Source organism: Anomalospiza imberbis, chromosome 5 (genome assembly GCF_031753505.1).
Source record: "Anomalospiza imberbis isolate Cuckoo-Finch-1a 21T00152 chromosome 5, ASM3175350v1, whole genome shotgun sequence".
In the NCBI taxonomy this organism is placed as follows: Eukaryota; Metazoa; Chordata; class Aves; order Passeriformes; family Viduidae; genus Anomalospiza; species Anomalospiza imberbis.
Window position 1 is genome coordinate 4,155,005 of NC_089685.1, and position 18,669 is coordinate 4,173,673.

At 41.5% G+C, this 18,669-nt stretch overlaps 2 protein-coding genes across 4 annotated transcripts; one reads left to right on the forward strand and one right to left on the reverse strand.

Annotated features, from left to right (window-relative positions):
- Positions 1–1,205: 1,205 nt before the first annotated feature.
- Positions 1,206–11,285, reverse strand: KIN (Kin17 DNA and RNA binding protein). 2 transcript variants are annotated; one of them, XM_068189441.1, is made up of 13 exons: positions 11,168–11,285; positions 10,505–10,599; positions 9,658–9,701; positions 9,444–9,566; positions 8,385–8,566; positions 7,437–7,485; positions 7,071–7,128; positions 5,007–5,127; positions 4,454–4,504; positions 4,008–4,076; positions 3,375–3,474; positions 2,999–3,099; positions 1,206–2,129 (listed from the first exon to the last, which is right to left on the reverse strand). In XM_068189441.1, exons 1-13 carry the CDS (start codon positions 11,279–11,281, stop codon positions 2,067–2,069), a joined length of 1,170 nt encoding a protein of 389 aa, XP_068045542.1. In that variant the 5' UTR covers positions 11,282–11,285; the 3' UTR covers positions 1,206–2,066. The 2 variants fall into 2 exon arrangements, with proteins under 2 accessions (XP_068045542.1, XP_068045540.1); XM_068189439.1 differs by having other exon boundaries at positions 5,007–5,130.
- Positions 11,286–11,362: 77 nt separating this feature from the next.
- On the forward strand, positions 11,363–18,669 carry ATP5F1C (ATP synthase F1 subunit gamma). Of its 2 annotated transcripts, XM_068189442.1 has the most exons (10): positions 11,363–11,485; positions 12,619–12,653; positions 13,580–13,711; positions 14,066–14,270; positions 14,709–14,852; positions 15,249–15,313; positions 15,903–16,058; positions 17,018–17,114; positions 17,935–17,972; positions 18,530–18,669. In XM_068189442.1, the coding sequence occupies exons 1-9, from the start codon at positions 11,442–11,444 to the stop codon at positions 17,939–17,941; spliced, it is 885 nt and encodes a 294-aa protein (XP_068045543.1). In that variant the 5' UTR covers positions 11,363–11,441; the 3' UTR covers positions 17,942–17,972; positions 18,530–18,669. The 2 variants fall into 2 exon arrangements, with proteins under 2 accessions (XP_068045543.1, XP_068045544.1); XM_068189443.1 differs by lacking the exon at positions 17,935–17,972.

The window sequence follows — 18,669 nt, forward strand, 5'->3', positions numbered from 1 at the left end:
AGTTGTGAGGAGGGTCCTTGAAATAATTGTTGCTACGATATTGGCAAGAAATTAATTTGATGAGTCTCAGACAGCCTCCAGCCTTTTTGTGAAAATTCAACATCAGAATGGGGCTTCACACACAAATCTTTGAAAGCAGGAAACATTCACACTGTATAGAAATAATCATCAGTACTAAAAGTTTCCCTTCCAGGGGGCTTAGCTCCCAAAAGATCACTTACTTTTCAGAAGCATTCAGCAATGAATGAGAGCAGTAGTGAAATAAACATACCTGTGTGTGTACCAAAAGCTGGATTTAAAGCTCTGCTTTTTGAACACTTTATTAAAACGCATTGGCCTGACCCTTTTCAGCAGCCCTAATTTAGGAAAGGAACTCAAGCAGTCCCCTTGCCCTTCCCAACTTTGGTCTCCTTCACTTAGGCACTAAAAGCTGGTACAGCATCTTTCTTACAGCTGTGTCAGATCAATGTGGTTTTGAAATGTCCCTTCAAAGTTCCTCTTAGAAGTGCCAGCGACTTCCTACAGATTATTTCTTGCTTCTTTCAATTCACCCCTCAGTTCTGGACTCCACAACATTCTGCAGCAGGCACTTCAGGTAGATGCCATTCTCTGGTCTTCCCTACACAACTTATAACTTGTCTGCTATATTTACTCTAATTCATCAGGTTGCAGAATGTCAAGTGTAATTATTTTCAGTGATACAGAGGCTGATCTATTCTGTCACTTGCCCTCATTACCCTCCCATAAACCTCCTCTCTCACTACCTGTTCTCTGGGAGAGGGCAGTGCTGTTAACACAGCCCAGGTTGCACAAAGAGCCTGGATTTACAGACAAGTGTTCTTTGCTGCCAGTTCTCATAAGTCTCCTCTATTTATGCTTGAGAAGACAGCTGACATCCTCTGTGAGGTTATTCCAGACTACCTCAGACAGCAGCTGTTTCATTAAACCTCTGGAGACTTCCAGTTTTGTGCAGGCTTCCCCTGGAAATCACAAATCAACAAGACCTTTTGAGGGAAGGGAGAAGGTTCCAGAGACACACAACCTTCAGGTGATGGGTTTTATTTTGCCCAGGATCACCCAAATGTTTGGATTTTTTTTACCCAACTAATGTGGTGCACGAACCCAGCACTTCACTGTGCTCTTTGGTGGACTTAAATCAGCACCTGCCTCACAAATTGGAAAGGTTGGTAAAAAACACATTGGCCTAAGAAAGGTTTCTGTTTATTCCTGAAGTGCTGTAGAAATTAAACATTGTACAAAATGTGACACTTAAAAAAAAATAAAGCAAGTAATGCTACAAAATTTAGCACAAGTAATATTACACATGTAGCAGAGCAACAATGGAAGAAAGGAAAAGGCTTTGGAAAACCAAAGGAGCAACCCCCAGTTCATAGCTGCAAAAACTTCAGCTGGCATTCCAAGACACTTCACAATTAACATCCATATGGAGTCCATATGAAGATAAATTCCCTATCAGTATTATCAGGAGCCCTGACAAAACTGCTGGAGGAGTAACGACTTGTATTCTACCATCACTGATGTGCTGATCAAAAATAAACTGGTGACTGCACATAATAAACCAGACCATGCTTACAGCATCCAGGAGATATGCAGCACTGGTATCTCCCTGCTATCCCATTCATCCCTTGCCTTGTTCATGCACCCAGAAGTCCATTTTGGCTCTGGATTGAGAAGTGTGTTGTTTAAACTCCACTGGCTCCAACACACACTGCCTCCCTGTAGGTAATTCTCTCTTCAGGACCTGCCCGCATACTCCAATTTGGAGCTCTCTGCTACATTTTACGAAAGGAAATTAAAGCAAATATTGTAACTTTGATATAAAATCAGATGAAAAAATTTCACTGATAGTATTTCCATAAATATTTTATGTAACAAATTGATGGCTATCTTTAAATAAATCAAGTTTGTTGTTTTTAATGTCTATATACATTATAAACACATATACACACAATTAAAACTCTGACATGGTAGAGTCTTGTGTCTGCCTGAAAGATGTCAGAAAGGTTTTGAGAACCAAAATCTTCTCTGATGCACAATTTAGCACCTCAGGCAAGTTTGGAAACATCTTCATACTGGATATCTTCGACTCTGCGCCCTTTTAAAGGTCCCTGAAGAATGACAGAAAAAAAACCAACACCACAACATAAAATTGTTTGTTTCTTGAATTCCCAACGGGGAGATTACAGTAGGAGAGGTAAGGGGGATTTGTTAATGATACAATGTTCCTTGATTCACAATTTTCAGCCTGACCAGAGAATGTGACAGGGCCTCCACACCATCCCAGAAATCCTTTCACTTTCAGTTTGCTTTTAGTACCAAAGCTCCTCCTCTCATCAGGGCATCTGCACAGTCTCTTCCCAAATACTCCAGAATCCAACCTGGGGTGAGTATGTGCAGCCCTTCTTTGGATTGCAAGCTGTGTTTAAGAAGTTTGACTTTCAGTCAATATCCTCTGTGTTTTATCCATCAGTTTAAAGACTGGTTTTGCAAAGCAGAACAAAGAAAGAGCCACACAGACACATGGCATGGACTGATTGTTAACCATAACTGTTAACCATAAACAAGACAACAAATGAGCATGTAAAGCCCCACATTCCATCTGGAAAAGGCAGGAGAAAATTCACATCTTTGCATATTTTGCATTTTTACCTTCCCACAAAACAGTACCACAACAGCCATGCTCAAACACACAAAGTATTTTCAAGTTCACAAACACACAAAATCTCCTTCAATTTCAAAACCTGCTAAATTCCTCACCCTAGCATATTTTTGAAGAGTCTCTGCAAATGGCAAAGACTAAACCTGTGATAGGGGGGAATATGTGGCTGTTGATAGGTGGGGGGTGTCCACAGAACTCTGCACACCACAAATCCCACCTGTAAGGCAGCATTAAGCATAACACAGTTCTTTGTGAAAGCTCTTCATGTACAGATGGAAAGCTCTCTGCAAACAAGAGCTTGCAATGTTTGATACTTACTGAGTCAATGGTTATTGTCACTGAAAACCTCTTCTCATTGATGGATTCCAAAATGCCTTCATTTCCCCTGTACCCACCATTTAATACCATCACTTTCTTGCCTGAAATAAAAATAGGAGAAGAGTTACACAACAGGGTTCCAAACTTCTGCTGAGAAGTTTTTCCCCATCTTTCTTATAAACCCCCTTTAAGTATTTGAAGGTGCTCTAATGTCTTCACAGCACCTTCCCTTTTCTAGGCTGAACAACCCCAACTCTCTCAGCCTGTCTTCTCAGGAGAGGTTATGGTACTTTCAAGTGGATGAATTATAGTTTAAAAGAACTTAAATATAAGTTTTGCAGTGGCAGAAGCTGAAAAGAGAAGGAAACGGCTGTACCTGGTGCTGGTATTACAGTTTCTAGATGTGTCTGATCAAGCTTCAGCTTGTCCCCAGAGTCAATCACCTTCACAACTGCTGTGTATTTGTCAATCACTTCCTGTTTTGAAAGGCAGAGGTCAATCAGAAATACCAAACACTTTTCTCTAAATTTACATTTCCAAGTTAACAACTTTGGCATTGTGACTCTGCAATTCTGCATTTTCAAAACCAGCAAAATGCAAGGGCTTCAGCCTGGAGATTTTGTGTGCAAATGAGATCCTGCAGTTTAAAATATCAGTGTAGAACTGACCAGTCTTGGGTTAAAATCCAACTGCATTGGTGTTGATCACATCCCATGGACACAGGGATTATTCCTCAAAATGGATGTATTAATAGGGACAAATTACACAGGACAAAACCGTGCTTAAGAAAGCATCACTGAATAAATGACATGCACCCAATTCAGAGGTTTCATAAATGACATGAAACCAATTCACTGCCTGTCCAGAATAACTCCCAATACAGGTAAGGTGACATTTCAGTCCCCAACAGTATTGTCTTAAGGCTGAACAACCTGTGCAATGAAACAAATCTTCCTAAGTCACCTAATTCCAGAAAAGCCAAACCAATGTTCCCCATGGTCCACCTTACCTTAACAACTGCCTTCTTCTTGTGGTATTTCTCTCCAAGCTTTTTTGTTACAATTTTTACAATAATTTCCTGGGAGATTTGAAAGGAGAGAAAAAATAAAATAAAGTGCCAAAACATGCAAACAACTCTACAATCTAAATTAACAGTACAGCACAGTGCAGGAAGCAACAATAGTAAAGATGTGGCTTTCAGGAATTTGTGTATATTGTCAAATTACTGGCTCAAAGTGGCATCTCTCAAGACTTTTTTGGGTTTCTTTGACAAATACAGTTACACTTGAATTCACGATCTAATGTGACAGCCCACAATGGGTCAAGAGCAGGAAAGGGAAAATAACTGTGAATTAAGTTTGCGATCTGCTTTTGGATCTTTACATTAATCAACAATGGCTTCAGAAATGCAGAATTGGCTGTACTTGGTATAATAATAATTTTTAAATCACTTACAGGCTGTAACCAGTAGTCTCTTCGAGATGTTCTTTTCTTCTCCTCTTCAAGCTAAAGAACAAGAACAAATAATCACCATTTACTTACTCCTTCCACTGCAGCTTTCCCACGCCTTTGAACAGCTTTGAACCAATTCACCAGCCCCATGTCATGTGGGGAACAAAAACAATCCCCAAACCCTAAATAAGGGTAAGTCAGTATGGTCTTGCCTCATAAATCGATTTGATGAATCCAGGAACTTATGATAAAATGATGGTGATTTGTATTTTTTTTTTGGGAAGTGTTTCTAGATATTTTCTTCTCTTGCAAAATCTGTACTCCTTTACTTCTCAACACCTCAGTCATCTGGGGAATAGGCAGAGTTGAGCAGCCAGTTTTATGAAGAAATGAAACCAGTTTTATGGGGAAATGAAATTATTTTGCCTGCTAAGATGTGAAAGTTGAAATTCCATATGAACTGAAGGTCTGAAGTCACTTCAAACGGATGCCCTGGTGAAGTGGACATTGTCCCAGGTACAAGGGCACACAGAAACAGATCCTGTATGATTATTACCTCCATGATCTCATCCAGTGCAGATTTCTTCTTTTTCTCTTTGGACTGACCAGAGCTATGAGCTGCTTCTTTTCTTTTAACTGCCCCCTCCACCATCTTCAGCGCATTCTGTCCAAGCACACTGCTGCAAAAGTTAAGATGGTGTTTTCACAGCAGATCTTACATTTTTTTCCACTACCAAGATGCATTTGAAGAACTGGCTGTGCTGGTCCACTTGATTTCAGTTGTCTCAGTCCCCTTGCAGACCCTACACAGCTCCTCCTCTAGAACTGGTCTCCTTGGGGTGCAAACTCCATGTCCACTGAGGATCACTGCTGGCAGTCCAGCAGAATGGACACAGCCCAATGACCAGTTCAAAAGAAGACAAAAGCTGGTCTGCAAATACGGTTTTCAAAATTGAAAGGACAAACTTTAGAGAAGCCACATGGACAGAGGAACTCTCAGACATGGCAGATATCTTAGAATTCCTTCCACACAGAGATATTGAGCCTGTCTGGCAATGGGAGAAAACACCCTGGAACCTGTAGAGAAAAGCTCCACGCTCAGCAAACAAATGTCACCTTCACAACCATATTCAAAATAGGAAAACAGCCTAAGAATTGTGAAACATAAAGAGCAATTAGCAGAAAAAGTTTCATCTCAGATGAGGGAATATCTAGGTGAAGTGAGAACTACCCACGGGCAGCTTCAGTTCAGCCACTTTTATAACAGACATTTGAACACAGTAAAAAAATTTAGGTATTGTTTCAACCCAAGAGATGAAGGCAGCTGTTCTGAGGTGAACAGTGATGCAATAATTAATATGGCCTTAGGACAAATTGCATGTTCTGCCTGGGGTGAGGATGTTGGATACACTCCCACAGGGAAGATACCCCACAGGAATGAAGATACAGGAATTGCAGTAGAAGCAACTTTAAGAGAAGAACTATATTTCAGAGGAAATCTGAATAATCATAGAGTTTGAGAAAAAACTGTACATTAAATCACAAATCAAATAGCAAGTACTTAAAAAAAATCTCATAAAGGGCAACATACAATTGAAACTTAACAACTGCAGTGTCCATATTTAAGAAGACAAACATATCTAGCTGTGAACTTACTGCACTACCATTTCAAAGTTTACAGATAAGTATTTAGTATATGCTGTGAAGAAATTAGACTACTTGATATATGATTTCACATTTGGCCAAATTTTAGCAAGGACCTGACCTATTCCTCACTGAAACTATTCAAGTGAGAGCCTGAATTAAGTTTCAGAATCATCTTAAGCACAACTCAATGCTTAGGGATAATTTACAAGTTTTCCTTAAAGCCTGCAATCTGTCTCTATTATTGCAAAGAACTGCTTTACTGTCTCATTTTCTGCCTGGCATATATCCCATCAGATACCTTATCTAAGAGCTGAGTGAGATGAGGGAAAAGCTTTCTTTTTACCTGGAATACATTTAATTACAATATTGCCTCACATGAGAAGATGTACTGCTCATCAAACAGTTCCCCAGACTGCTGTAAGTCAGTATTATTTGCATTATTGATCCCTTTTGTCCTGCATTGCTTGTGGTTACACGATGACAATTAAATTCCAGAGCTCTGGGAAGATTTATTTCAGGTAGATTTAGCTGCTTAAACGATGACCAAAGAACGCATTGTCTCCAATTAGACAAGGCAATCAAACCTTTCAGGAACCAAAATTAACAAGTCAGGAATATCCATTCATAGAAGGCAGATGGGACTAGATGGCATCACTGCAGATGCTTTGGCTGGATCCGTTTCCCACCCTCCATGGAGGAACCTGTGACTGCCTATTACTTTATGGGCATCTGCCATGAAGCACAGAGTATTCAAGAAGGCTCCTCACAGCTCACAGTTAAGATACACCCACTCACCCATTTTAATTACAAAACCAAACATGAAGTCACCTAGTCACCCTTCTGAATACCAAGAGAGGATGAGAGATTAGACTCCAAATATATAGGGACAAGACAAACCTTCCTGATCATACAAATACCATTGTCACAGAAGTGCTTTGTAGCAGTAAAGGTTGGCCTTAAATTCTTTTCTCACCTTGTTTTAGAAGATGCTGCGACTGAAGTACTTGCTCCTTTGTTTAAATTAAATGTAACTAAAAAATAAAGAGACATTACTCTATTTCTATCTTTAAAAATAACTGCATTGAAGGATGTTAACATTTTTTTAAATCTGCAAATAGAAAAGAATCATAAATTTGAAAATATTTACTGATCTATACTTTGGTTTAGCTTTCAAAGTAAATTAAACTTTGTAATACAGAATACTCTGCATTTCCACATTCCAATGCTCTTTATAACTGATCTCAAAGCACTTTATGAAGCACCAAGCAGGCTTCAATGCTCATTTCATCTGAATCACAAAATCAGCTCCACTAGGTTCTAGAAAATTACATCTAGTTACCTTTTTCTTCTTCATTTTCTCTATTCAGTTCAGTATAGACTGGCATTTCCTGCCAAAAAACACAAAGCACATTTAAAGAATCAAACAGAAAACTGAGTCAAGGGATCATAATCATTGATTAGCTCAGTTTTACAGACAGCAACTGTAATACTCAACCTGGCTTGATTCGTAAAAGACTAAAACTGAAAATATCATCTCATTACAGGCTCCTGTGCAAAACTCTCCAGTTAATAGAGATGCTGCCTAAACTCGCTCAATTCCAGCATAAAAGGCAAGTGGCCTTGCTGCATCAGTTTCCTCTATCTGAACCAGCATGATCTGATTGGTTTCTGGACAGAATGATAACTCAACGAAGGAAATTCTGGTATCTTTCCAATTTTCAGCACCAAAGGCTCAGATCATTTAAGTTTCAATTAGTTTTAAATTAAGAAGCAGGTAATTGTTTACAACATCATTTAAATGTACCCATCAATACCCAGGATCAAATGGGAGCTTTCAGCCCTAGCAACGTGTATGGGGGTCATGGCATGATGCCAAGTAAACAGATCCCAAATAACCTCACCAGCACCACCAAAGTAGAACTTTCCATTATGTGAACTTGATTATGCCAGACCCCCCTGGTTATTTATCTTAGCCTCCTCAGTGCACCAGGTACTTGTTATCTGCAGCCCTATATAGCTCTGAAATACCATAAATGAAGACATCATGCAGCTTAATGGATTGTTTGCTCCCCCTTCATAAATTCAAGAGGGATTTTTAAATCACTAATCACTAGAAGAGCACCAATTATTACTTCCTTAGTACTACTGCAAGCTGGGTACAATGGAACTCCAAGTTAGGAAGCAAAGGAAATACCAGTGCAAGGCTTCCAGCAGCATCAAATTCCCCACTGACTTAACTACAAGGAGCTTTGAGCTGAAGGTTCACACACAGTGCAATTTTTCTCACCAGTTCTTTCCCCTCCAAACCTCTTCTAACTTGTTGCTCAATGAATTTAGCAGTTTTTTCCTCATCATCAAGGTCCTGTTTCTTCTTCCTCTCTTGCTCTTGCTGCCTGCGAATGGTCTCCGGGTCCCTGTCGATGTACTGAATGTACCACCCTTTAGGAGTCTCATCAACTTTGCAAAGACCTAAGAAGTCAAGGCAAAACAAAATAAAATTAATATTAACAATATCAAGACCATTTTTAGTCCATGTTCACTGCAGCAATGCAGATACTTCACCAGAGACAAGTGGGCTGGTAAAACTGACTTTGAATTATCTGTACTATGTGTTTCTGCCCTCAGCTACCCAGACATGTTTGGACCCAGGCCAGTGTACACCACAAAGTGCATGAAGTGTTTTACAATACTTTCCTTATTGAAGAAAATGTTTCCTTCCCACTGTTTTAACAAGGAAGGAGACAGAAATCTAACATGTATAAATGATACACACTCACAGTATCATACTAAAGGAAATATTGCAGCACTGTGCTATTGTTACTGACTGGCTAGAGTGCCTTTCCAAACACTTTGTAACTGCTGGATGTATCCTGCAGAACAAGGGCATCCAGAGCCAAAGTAAACTTTCTGTCACACCACAGTGCCATTTAATCTCTCTTCCTCCCATTAAACACAGAACTGCAGATCTCCAGCTCTAACCCTTCCACTAGGCCAGGAATGAAAGTGACTGCTTGCTTGTCACCTCAGACGTGGAAAGAATCTGTAATTTTTAAATGGCAACTGTTAGAAGTTGATTTAGAATTTAGTAATGTATCCAGTAAATACAGACCAGCAGATGAAACAAGGAAAGGCTCACAACTGATGTACTCATCCCAGACTCCTCACATTTTCCATAAGCAAACTCCTAACGGATAGCACAGAAATATGTTTGGAAATCTTTTCATGTATATACAGGAGGAGAGGGGAAGAAAGAAAGAGAACTAACATAAATATTTACTGATCAACTACCAAGAATTCAATTACCCAATAATTTTAAGACTTCCCAACCCTGAGCAGGTACACTCACCTTCTCTCCCCAGCCATTTTGTAAAATCAGTCAGTGTCTCCCATTGTGTGGCATTCATGTGGATGTGCTCTCGATGGCTGATGTATTCATTGTACACAATATTATTGTGGACTCTCTTTGTTCCTAAAATAAAGAATTATTATTACTATTATGTGGCTTGCACTGAACCAACAAAAGACACAAAAACCAAACAAACAAACAGCAAAATATTTACCGAATCGCCTCCTGAGCAATTCTAGGAAATCATTTCGGAATTCCCTTAGGAAATAAAAAAAAAAGTATTTTAGCAAACTTTAACAACTAAGAAGCAAGTTTCTGTTGTCATTAACAATTAAACATCTGATTATTCTTTTGAGCTGAGCGTGATGATATTCAGACACATTTCCCTTTTCCAGCAGACCAGGATTAAACACAGGATGAAACACAATATGATACATGCACACACCTTAAATGTCCAAGACAGTAACAGCCTCTCAAAGGGATAAAATGGAGCAAAGGAATCTCAACACTTCCCACTAATTGCTGGCATTTGGTTACCAGGTGTCTTCCCAGGCTGACTGACACAGAGCAGGGCAGGACAAAGGGCAGAGGAGTGGATGGAGCAGACGGATCACTCATCTCCCTGCTAATTCCAGGGCTGCAGCATAAAGCCTCGCTTCAAACTCGTGCTGAGGACAGCTCCAGTCATCCCAGCTGTCATGCCGGTCAGCTGGACAAAGGCCTGCGAGAAGCTGAGGGATGTCAGTCCCTCCCCTGACTTGTTATGGCTTTTTTAGCTCGTGTGTGTGTGGCAGTCACACAGCAGGGACAGAAAAGTGATGCATTTTTAACACAGAGCAACTTTAAACAGGATTAAAACACGAGACAGAACTGAATAAAATCATAAAATCTCTTACCTAAAGTTTAAAGGTGGCATTGTAATTTTCAATTACAAGAAGAGCTGACACTAACATGTATCACAATAAAGTGTCTTCAATGGGACATTATTGGGCCTTAGGGGTATGGCTGTGCAGACCTGATACAGGCATGAAGATCTGGGTAAGAATATACAGAAAACTTACTCAGAGAAGTAATCCATGAATTGCTGAGGATTTTCAGAAGCCAGCAGCAACTGCCTCTGGTGGGACTCAGACATGCAGTGACACTTGAAGCCATTCTATAAAGCAGAAATAAATACTTGGCTTGTCTTTGTCTCAATTTGCAACACTCACAGATGAAGAGAGTACTAAAATCCTACAGGTGTGATCGCAGCTCCCACAATGTCCCTCGATAGCACTGGGGACATTTACAAGGGAAATTGATAGAACGAGGGACAATGGCTTTAAACTGATAGAGGGCAGGGTTAGATGGGATATTGGGAAGAAATTCTTCCCTGTGAGGGTGGCAAGGCCCTGGCACAGGGTGCCCCGAGCAGCTGTGCCTGCCCCATCTCTGGAAGTGTTCCAGGCCAGGCTGGACGGGGCTTGGAGCATCCTGGGATGGTGGAACCTGTCCCTGCACATGGCAGAGGGGTGGAAGTGGATGATCTTTAAGGTCCTCCCAAACCAAAGCAAACCAAAGCAAACCAAACCAAGCCAAACCAAACCATCCTGTGATTCCATGAGATCGGAGCTGCCACAAGAGCTGATCCCAGCCAAGGGGACCTGGCCCCAGGAGAACCGGGACTCCTTACGGAGATCGGAGCCGCCCGAAGGCGCGGGGACCCCCCCAGCGCCCCCAGTTACCTCATCGCGGCACTGCTTCTGGCACATCTGGCAGTACCAGCGCAGCTTCTGCAGCCCCTTGGACTTGATGCGGTTGGCGATGGCCTTGGGGCTGAGGAAATCCGACTTCCCCATGACGCTGGTCCGACCCCGCCGCCGACGCCGGTCCGATCCCGCTCCGGATCCCGCCCCCTCCGGAAATGGCGGCGGCGCCCTGGAAGCGGATCCCGGCGGGGCGGCGCAGGCGCGGTGCGGGCGTGCTGACCTTCAGCGGGGCTGTGGTGGAGGCGCCGCCATGTTCGCCCGGGGCGCCGCGGTCGCGCTGGTCCAGCCGCAATGGTACCGGCACGGGCTGGGACGGGCGCTCTGGGGACGGGGGAACGCGTCCCGGTGGCCGGGGCGGCTCTGCGGGGTGAGGGGGGGATGGCTTCCCTTGGCCGTGCGGCGCCTGGGGGCGGCGGGGGTCGCGGCCGCGGGCGGCCCGTGAGGGGTGTGGGCTCTGAGGGGTGGCGGCGGAGCGGGTACCGGGAGATGACGGCAGCGGGGACCCGCGGGGATGGAGGGTCCGTCCTCGGTGGGTGAATGGGACAGGCAAGGGTTAAAGGACACGTTTGTACATGGCAGGAGACCCCGCTCTCGCCAGGAAATGGTGCGGCCACCTCTGCTTCGTTTTAATAGCCTTTAGAAACAAATCGCAGTGTATGGAGCTTCGTTTAATTTTTATTTTTTTTTTATTTCTAATTTGCCCTTCTAATGCCCTCGTTTGCCCCGTGCCATTACCCAAGGCGGTGGGTAACGCGTTAAACCTTTCTCCGTACTCGGCACTGCTGAGGCGCCGCCTCGGGTCCTGGGGCCGGTTCGGGCCCCTCGGCTCAGGAAGGACTTTGAGGTGCTGGAGCGAGGCCGGAGAAGGGCGCTGGAACTGGGGAAGGGTCTGGAGCCCAAGTCCTCTGAAGAGCAGCTGGGAGAAAAAGAGGCTCGGGGTGACCTTATCACTCTACAGCTCCCTGACAGCACAGTGCAGTCAGGTGGGAGTTGGCCTCTTCTGCCAGGCACCCAGCGACATGAGAACACAGGTTTATTAGGAGCCATTTCTTCATAGAAAGCGTGATTAGGCATTGGAGTGAGCTGCCCAGGGACCTTGTGGAGTCACTGTCCCTGGAGGTATCTGAAGAAAGACTGGATGTGGCACTCAGTGCCCGTGGTTTAGTTGATAAGGTGGTGTTCAGTCATAGGTTGGACTTGATGATCTCAGAGGTCTTTTCCAACCTAATTGATTCTGTGAAATGATATAAGGTAGGGAAGGATGAAGGTGTGCATACAAGCCACAGGTCAGAGTGGCTTGTCTCTGCCACAGATGTTTTTTAAGAAACAGCAAATCTTCATCACTCTGAAAGGGATTTGCCCTTGGCAGGTGTTGGTTTGCTGGAGAGTTAGTGAATTATCCTAATTTCTCCTGCATTCCTTTTCAGGGGCCAAGTCAGGAATATGGCAACGCTAAAAGACAGTAAGTAAAGGTTTTGTCTGCACTTGAGAGAGGAAAAATGTTGCAGGAAAACCATATGATAAACATAATTCTATTTAGCCTCTGTTGGGTAAAATGATTGTGATATATAACAATGATATATAGGCCAGCAGTGCTAATTACATTAAACAAGTGTCCTTCAGAAAAGGAGTTGCTAGAAGTGGCTTTGGCAGTAATTTAGATGTCTTTTTATAGTTTTACTCAAATAGATTTTGAAAATATTTTTATTGTATGTGCTAAACCAGATTTCTGCTCACCTATAAGAGTTAACTTAGTTTCTCTTATGTTTATTTCCTTGTGCTTTTATACAGCATTTGGGGGGAAAAAGGACTGACTGATTTGTTTTAGTGTGATAATGCTTCCTTAAGCCATCCCTCGTAGTTCTTATATAGGGATATTGCCCTGGAATTGTGCTTGTCAGTGGGATACCTGTTTTGGTTACTTTTTCTATTAGTGTTTTTATAGATCTCATTTTACCACAGTCTAAACAGAGGAGGAAATTGATTCTGTCTTCACACTATGGGGACTTTTTTGTTTGTTTGTTTCCTCTGCTTGTCACCTGTGAAAATGACATTATATCTCAAATAATATATTTGTGAAACAGGTAGATGTGGAAGCAAAGAGAATAGTAAATAGACTTCATGTTGGGATAAATATTAAATGAATGTTATGTCTGAAGGAAATAACATCCCTATTGTAAAGATGAATTTGTGTTAGCTACGTTCTTGCTCTTACTGCAAATACTGAGGTTTGTATGAGGTTTATTTGTGTGCTGTTTGTTTATTTATTTCTTCTTCTTTGAGGAACATAGCAAAACATTTATGGATGGCTCTTGCTGGCATTTTGTTGTCTGGGTTTGAGTCATTATGCCCAGTACAGCCCATGACCTTCAACTGTTAACCTTGCAGTCACCAGGCGTTTGAAGTCCATCAAGAACATCCAGAAGATCACCAAGTCCATGAAGATGGTTTCTGCAGCCAAATACGCAAGAGCTGAGAGGGAGCTGAAGCCTGCGAGGGTCTATGGAACGGGAGCTCTGTGTGAGAGAAAGATCTTGCACTTAGTGATGGGGGAGCAGAAGAGGAGGTTTTCATAGTGGTGATAAAATGCCAAGGCTTTTTAACCTTCCAGTAGTCTGTTTCCAAAAGAATTTGCACAGTGAACTTCCCTGAGTGTCATCTGATCAGAGCTGTGACTGGCTTTGAATTGTTTCTTGCTCACATCTGGTCTGACCGTGTGCAAACTTGGAACAATTGCAAAGGAGATAAAATTAATCTGGCTGAGATCTGGAGCCCCTTTGGTATTGGTTTTAGTTAGAATAATTCAGAGCATTTCTTATTACTTACTTGCAGTTTTGGCACCCTTGAAAAACATAATGATCTTTTTTTTTTCAGCTCTTTATGAGAAAGCAGAAATAAAGGCACCTGAGGACAAGAAGAAGCACCTCCTTATTGGTGTGTCCTCTGACCGAGGCCTGTGTGGTGCTATCCATACATCTATTGCTAAAACCTTGAAGAACGAGATTACCAACCTCTCAAATGCAGGGAAGGAGGTTATGGTGGTTGGAGTAGGTGACAAGATCAGAGGCCTGCTTCAAAGGTAAGAAGGATGGGGCCCAAAAGTTGAGTTTGGAGTTTTGTTTTCTCTGTTAGAAATTTCAAGACTGTAAGATTGTGTGCCATTGGCAGGAAATTACATTTAATGGAACTGTGTTAAATTCAAGTTCCTGTAAAAAAAAATCTGCAAATGCCTTCTTAAAACTGGTTTTGATAATCTCACAATTTGAGAGACTGCTGCACAGCACTATTATATTCTTGAAATAAAAGTCTGAAAGCTGTCAACTGGTGCTGTTACACATGTGTGTATTGTGAAGCTATTGTAATTTAACTAAAGGCAAATTTCTTTCAGACTCTAATTCAGTAAAATGTTTCATTCTGAACACTCCTCAGTTACAATCAGTTACTTCTAGTAAGTCTTGCTGCTCATTGTATTTTAGAGCATCCACTTGGTTCTAACACAGGTTTGTTGTTGCTGCAGGACACATGGCAACTATTTCCTGCTGACATTCAAAGAGGTGGGACGGAGGCCTCCGAGCTTTGGAGATGCTTCAGCCATTGCTTTAGAGCTGTTAAACTCCGGGTACGAATTTGATGAAGGATCTGTCATCTACAATCGGTTCAGGTAAGGTTGAACTGAAACTTCACTGGAAAAATACTTGGCAGAATGCTTCAAGGAGTATATTGGCCTATTGAAGTTGTATGAAAACTGAATATAACTGAAAACTGAAAGTGAATATGGCATATTCACTTCTAGATTTTGTTGTGTGTCAAGAACTGGGCTATTTTTTCTAGTAGCTGTGGTTGGAACTGCCTTTTGACTTGTGTGTAGTGAACACTGTTCTATTTACAGTTATTATATCATTATATCCATGTGGTGCCCAAGATCTTTTCATTAGGGTTATCACAAAACTTTGTGGCATTGCAAAGCCAGAAGTTGTCTATTCTAATCTGATTTGAACCATTTTGTTTAGAGTCAGTTCAGTTGAACTGAAGAGCCTGTTTTGCTCTTTTTGTACAGGTCTGTCATCTCTTACAAGACTGATGAAAAACCAATCTTCTCCTTTGAAACTGTGGCTGGCTCTGGTAAGTAGGGAGCTAGAAACCACCCGTTACATGCAGTGATAAATCACAAGAAAAGTACTCTGAAAATGGGAATGGGAAATTAAAACATCTTATTATGGTGCTTGTATCATAGTTTAACAGATGGTTTTGTCTTGGCCAAGATCAGTCCGAGGCTGGCTCACAAAGGTGCTCTGGGGCAAGGAAAGGTAATGCTAATTCTGGTTTGAGATTCTGTCTGAAACAAGATTTGTGCATATGTAAATTCTGTCAGTTCCAAAATTTTCAGCACTGAACAGCCTGAGTAGTGAGTAAAAATACCCCAGAATGTTTCTGCAGCATTTTATGGGAAGGTTAAACATAATATGGCAATAATGTATTTTGCTTTGGTCTGACTTTCCTGATATTAAATTGAATTAAAACACATAAAACAGTTAACAGAATTATAACTAGCATAGAGATTCTGAAGGTACACATAATTTGTTCAGGAAATTCCTCTGTGCTGCCTTAAGGACTGAAACAGCCCAGACAAGTAATCTTCTCTGTGTCATTGTATTTTGCTGGAAGTAGTAAATCTTGGATGTGTCTAAGTTTGCTCCTTCATGTTTTGCAGAAAGCCTAAGTATCTATGATGATATTGATGCTGACGTGCTGAGGAACTACCAGGAGTTCACGCTAGCAAACATTCTGTACTACTCCCTGAAAGAATCCACCACCAGCGAGCAGAGCGCCAGGATGACTGCCATGGACAACGCTAGCAAGAATGCTTGTAAGCTACTCCCTGGGTTCTCCAGGACTTCAGTTGTTCAGCAAGAAAGTGTTGACCTCCCTTTGTGTAATCCTTTGCTTCAAAAATCCTATCCCAGCTATTTCCTATCTTAATTCCACTTGGAGTGGTTTTTTTGAGCCAGTTCAATTGAGATTCTGTTTCAAACATGAACTGTAGGTAGTCCCTGGAAAGAGGGATTGCTGTCAAGAAACAAGCCTAGGACTGGAAGTGAAATAACAGATTATTTAAAAGGCATATGAAATACTAAACTAATCTTGTAATGGCTCAGTATTCTCTATGCTCCTCTCATGTGGCTGCTCTGAGGATTTCCTGAATTTTTATAAATCTGTACTTGTTCACCAAATATAATTAGTGCAGTGCAACTTAAAGGTGGGGAAACTTAAACAGTAGTTAAATGCCACCTGTCATGGAGCAAGTAGAGAATATATGAGTATTCCTTGGAAGGATACTGGTGATTGTGTGAAGCTGATGTGATGTGCAATTGGGCTGCCTGCAATGGTAGGCATGGCTCTGATGACCAGCGCGAGAGAAAGAGGTGATACCTGCTGTGTTTGGAAATAATTGAGAAAAAAATAATTGAGAAGAATCTGTCTCCTTTTGCCACAACTTGAAGGAAATAACAATGCAGTTAATTGACAGTGAAATCTACTTTCAAAACTAATGGTGCCTGCTTGTGTTATGTTACAATAAGCTATGTCGTGCCTGGTATTTACAGTCTGCCAGCTGTGCTGCAGATGTTTAACTGACAAGCTGAATTCTCAGGTTTCTAGATTGTTTACTGGTAATATTACCTGTGGGGAAAAAAATGTCAGGTGCACTAAGCCTCTTGGTATTTGCAGTGGTTTACAAGACACTTGGATATGGTGCTCGTACAGCTTCTCTGTATCTGCATTTATACACTCATTTTGTGTTTAAACTCCAACCTTGCCTTATTCCAGCCGAGATGATTGACAAGCTGACCTTGACGTTCAACCGCACCCGTCAAGCCGTCATCACCAAGGAGCTCATTGAGATCATCTCTGGTGCTGCTGCTCTGTGAGTATTTGTATGAACGTGCCGTCAGAGCTGCTGCAGTCATGTGCTGCTTGTGTGCCAGGGTAACAGGCAAACTTTGGGATTGTAGGCCCTAAAACCAGAGGGAAGGCAGTCCCTGGCACGGCTCCCAAGCTTTTCAGCTTGCGCAGTTCTACTAACCAGAGCGAAGTTTGGCAGTTTTTTTCTTCTCAAATACAGTTTAAAAGCTGGTAAAATAGATCTTCAGCCTCACCAGGCATCCTTGCCTGGAGAGGTGAGGGTTTTCCTCGTGCCCTTTGGTGGATTTCCCCTCTCCTCCCTTTTTACCTGGACATTTCCTACTTTGCCTGGTCAAATAGCCCAGTAGTGTTGAGTGGGGGAGAGCAAATGGCGTGACTGAAATGCTTTTGGATAAAATCAAGTGTTCAGAAGATGAGAGTTTGGGGCTGGGTTTGCAAGGAGGGAATTTCCAGAATCTTTTCGTATGGAATATGTATTTAACCTGAAGTTCAGTATTTTGCTTGTTTGCCTGAGGATGAGGCTTTGTGCAGGTGTGTGCTGCAGGTTACAAAGGTGTGGCTTTAGACCACAATTTGTAACTGCATGTAGCTCATATGTATTACTGTAACAGTTAAAAATTTGTTCTCTGTATGGAAATACATGTGTTCATATGCTGTGTATTTACAGAATGCCTGGAATATGTACTTTATATCATTTTGGTGCTGTATTGTGCTCCTCACAATACATTTGTGGTCATAAATCCGTGCAGAGTTTTGCCTGAATTTGCATGAGTTGCTTCCTAACCTGCTTGTTTTGTTTTTTCTCATAATACCATAACCAGGGATTAATCGGAAAAAGCGGTTCAGCCAAATCCAAGAGGTAAAGTTATGTCATGGAAACTGGATTGTGTTTTAAAATGAATTAACACAGAAAATACAAAGTCAGATGAGGAAGTCAGAATTGAGTGGTCTTGGTCAGACAGAAGCTTTTCTTCCTAAAGAGCTGTGAAATTGGGCATTTTTAGTTTGAATTTGTTCAGAGAGTTCCTAATTTTCAGTAATTTTAAGGAAAATATGTTCATGGTAGCATAATCCCAGATGAGTTATAATTTTCTATGGTTTTTTTTTTTTCTGTATTGTGGGATTCATTTGCAATTGCTGTTTGAATTTTTGCATAGTGGCCTGACTTTATGCAATTGCTTAAAGGTGTCTGTGTGTAAGACATACCTAAATAGGTTTCTGTATTAACATGAACATATTCAAAATCTAAAATGTAGGGAAATTTCAAAATTTAAAATGTGAGAAAAAATAGATTTGATGAATAGTTGGGGGGTGGTGAGGAATATTAATGAAGTATTCAAATTGGAGAAGATAGCAGTTTAAAATAAATACATAAATAGATGAAAGGGTTTTAATTTGTTTCAATTTTATTTACAGGTGAAGAGGAGCTCTTCTGAGCATATGTGGTTTAGCCTGCCTGTGTCTGTGTTAACAAGACTGCTCTGTTATCTTGTGAAGAAGTGGAAAAGCCCCAGAAATCTGTAAATTCTTACAATAAACCTCCTCCATGAAACAGA

Excerpts from the sequence above, each read along its gene's own strand:
- KIN (XM_068189439.1), bottom strand. The coding sequence starts at position 11,281 with ATGGGGAAGTCGGATTTCCTCAGCCCCAAGGCCATCGCCAACCGCATC. Across the intron at positions 7,129-7,436 it reads AGAAAATGAAGAAGAAAAAG|TTACATTTAATTTAAACAAA; the intron begins GTAACTAGATGT and ends TTTATTTTTTAG. Across the intron at positions 3,100-3,374 it reads AACTGTAATACCAGCACCAG|GCAAGAAAGTGATGGTATTA; the intron begins GTACAGCCGTTT and ends TTTTTATTTCAG.
- ATP5F1C (XM_068189442.1), top strand. The coding sequence starts at position 11,442 with ATGTTCGCCCGGGGCGCCGCGGTCGCGCTGGTCCAGCCGCAATG. Across the intron at positions 12,654-13,579 it reads TATGGCAACGCTAAAAGACA|TCACCAGGCGTTTGAAGTCC; the intron begins GTAAGTAAAGGT and ends TTAACCTTGCAG. Across the intron at positions 16,059-17,017 it reads CAACGCTAGCAAGAATGCTT|CCGAGATGATTGACAAGCTG; the intron begins GTAAGCTACTCC and ends GCCTTATTCCAG.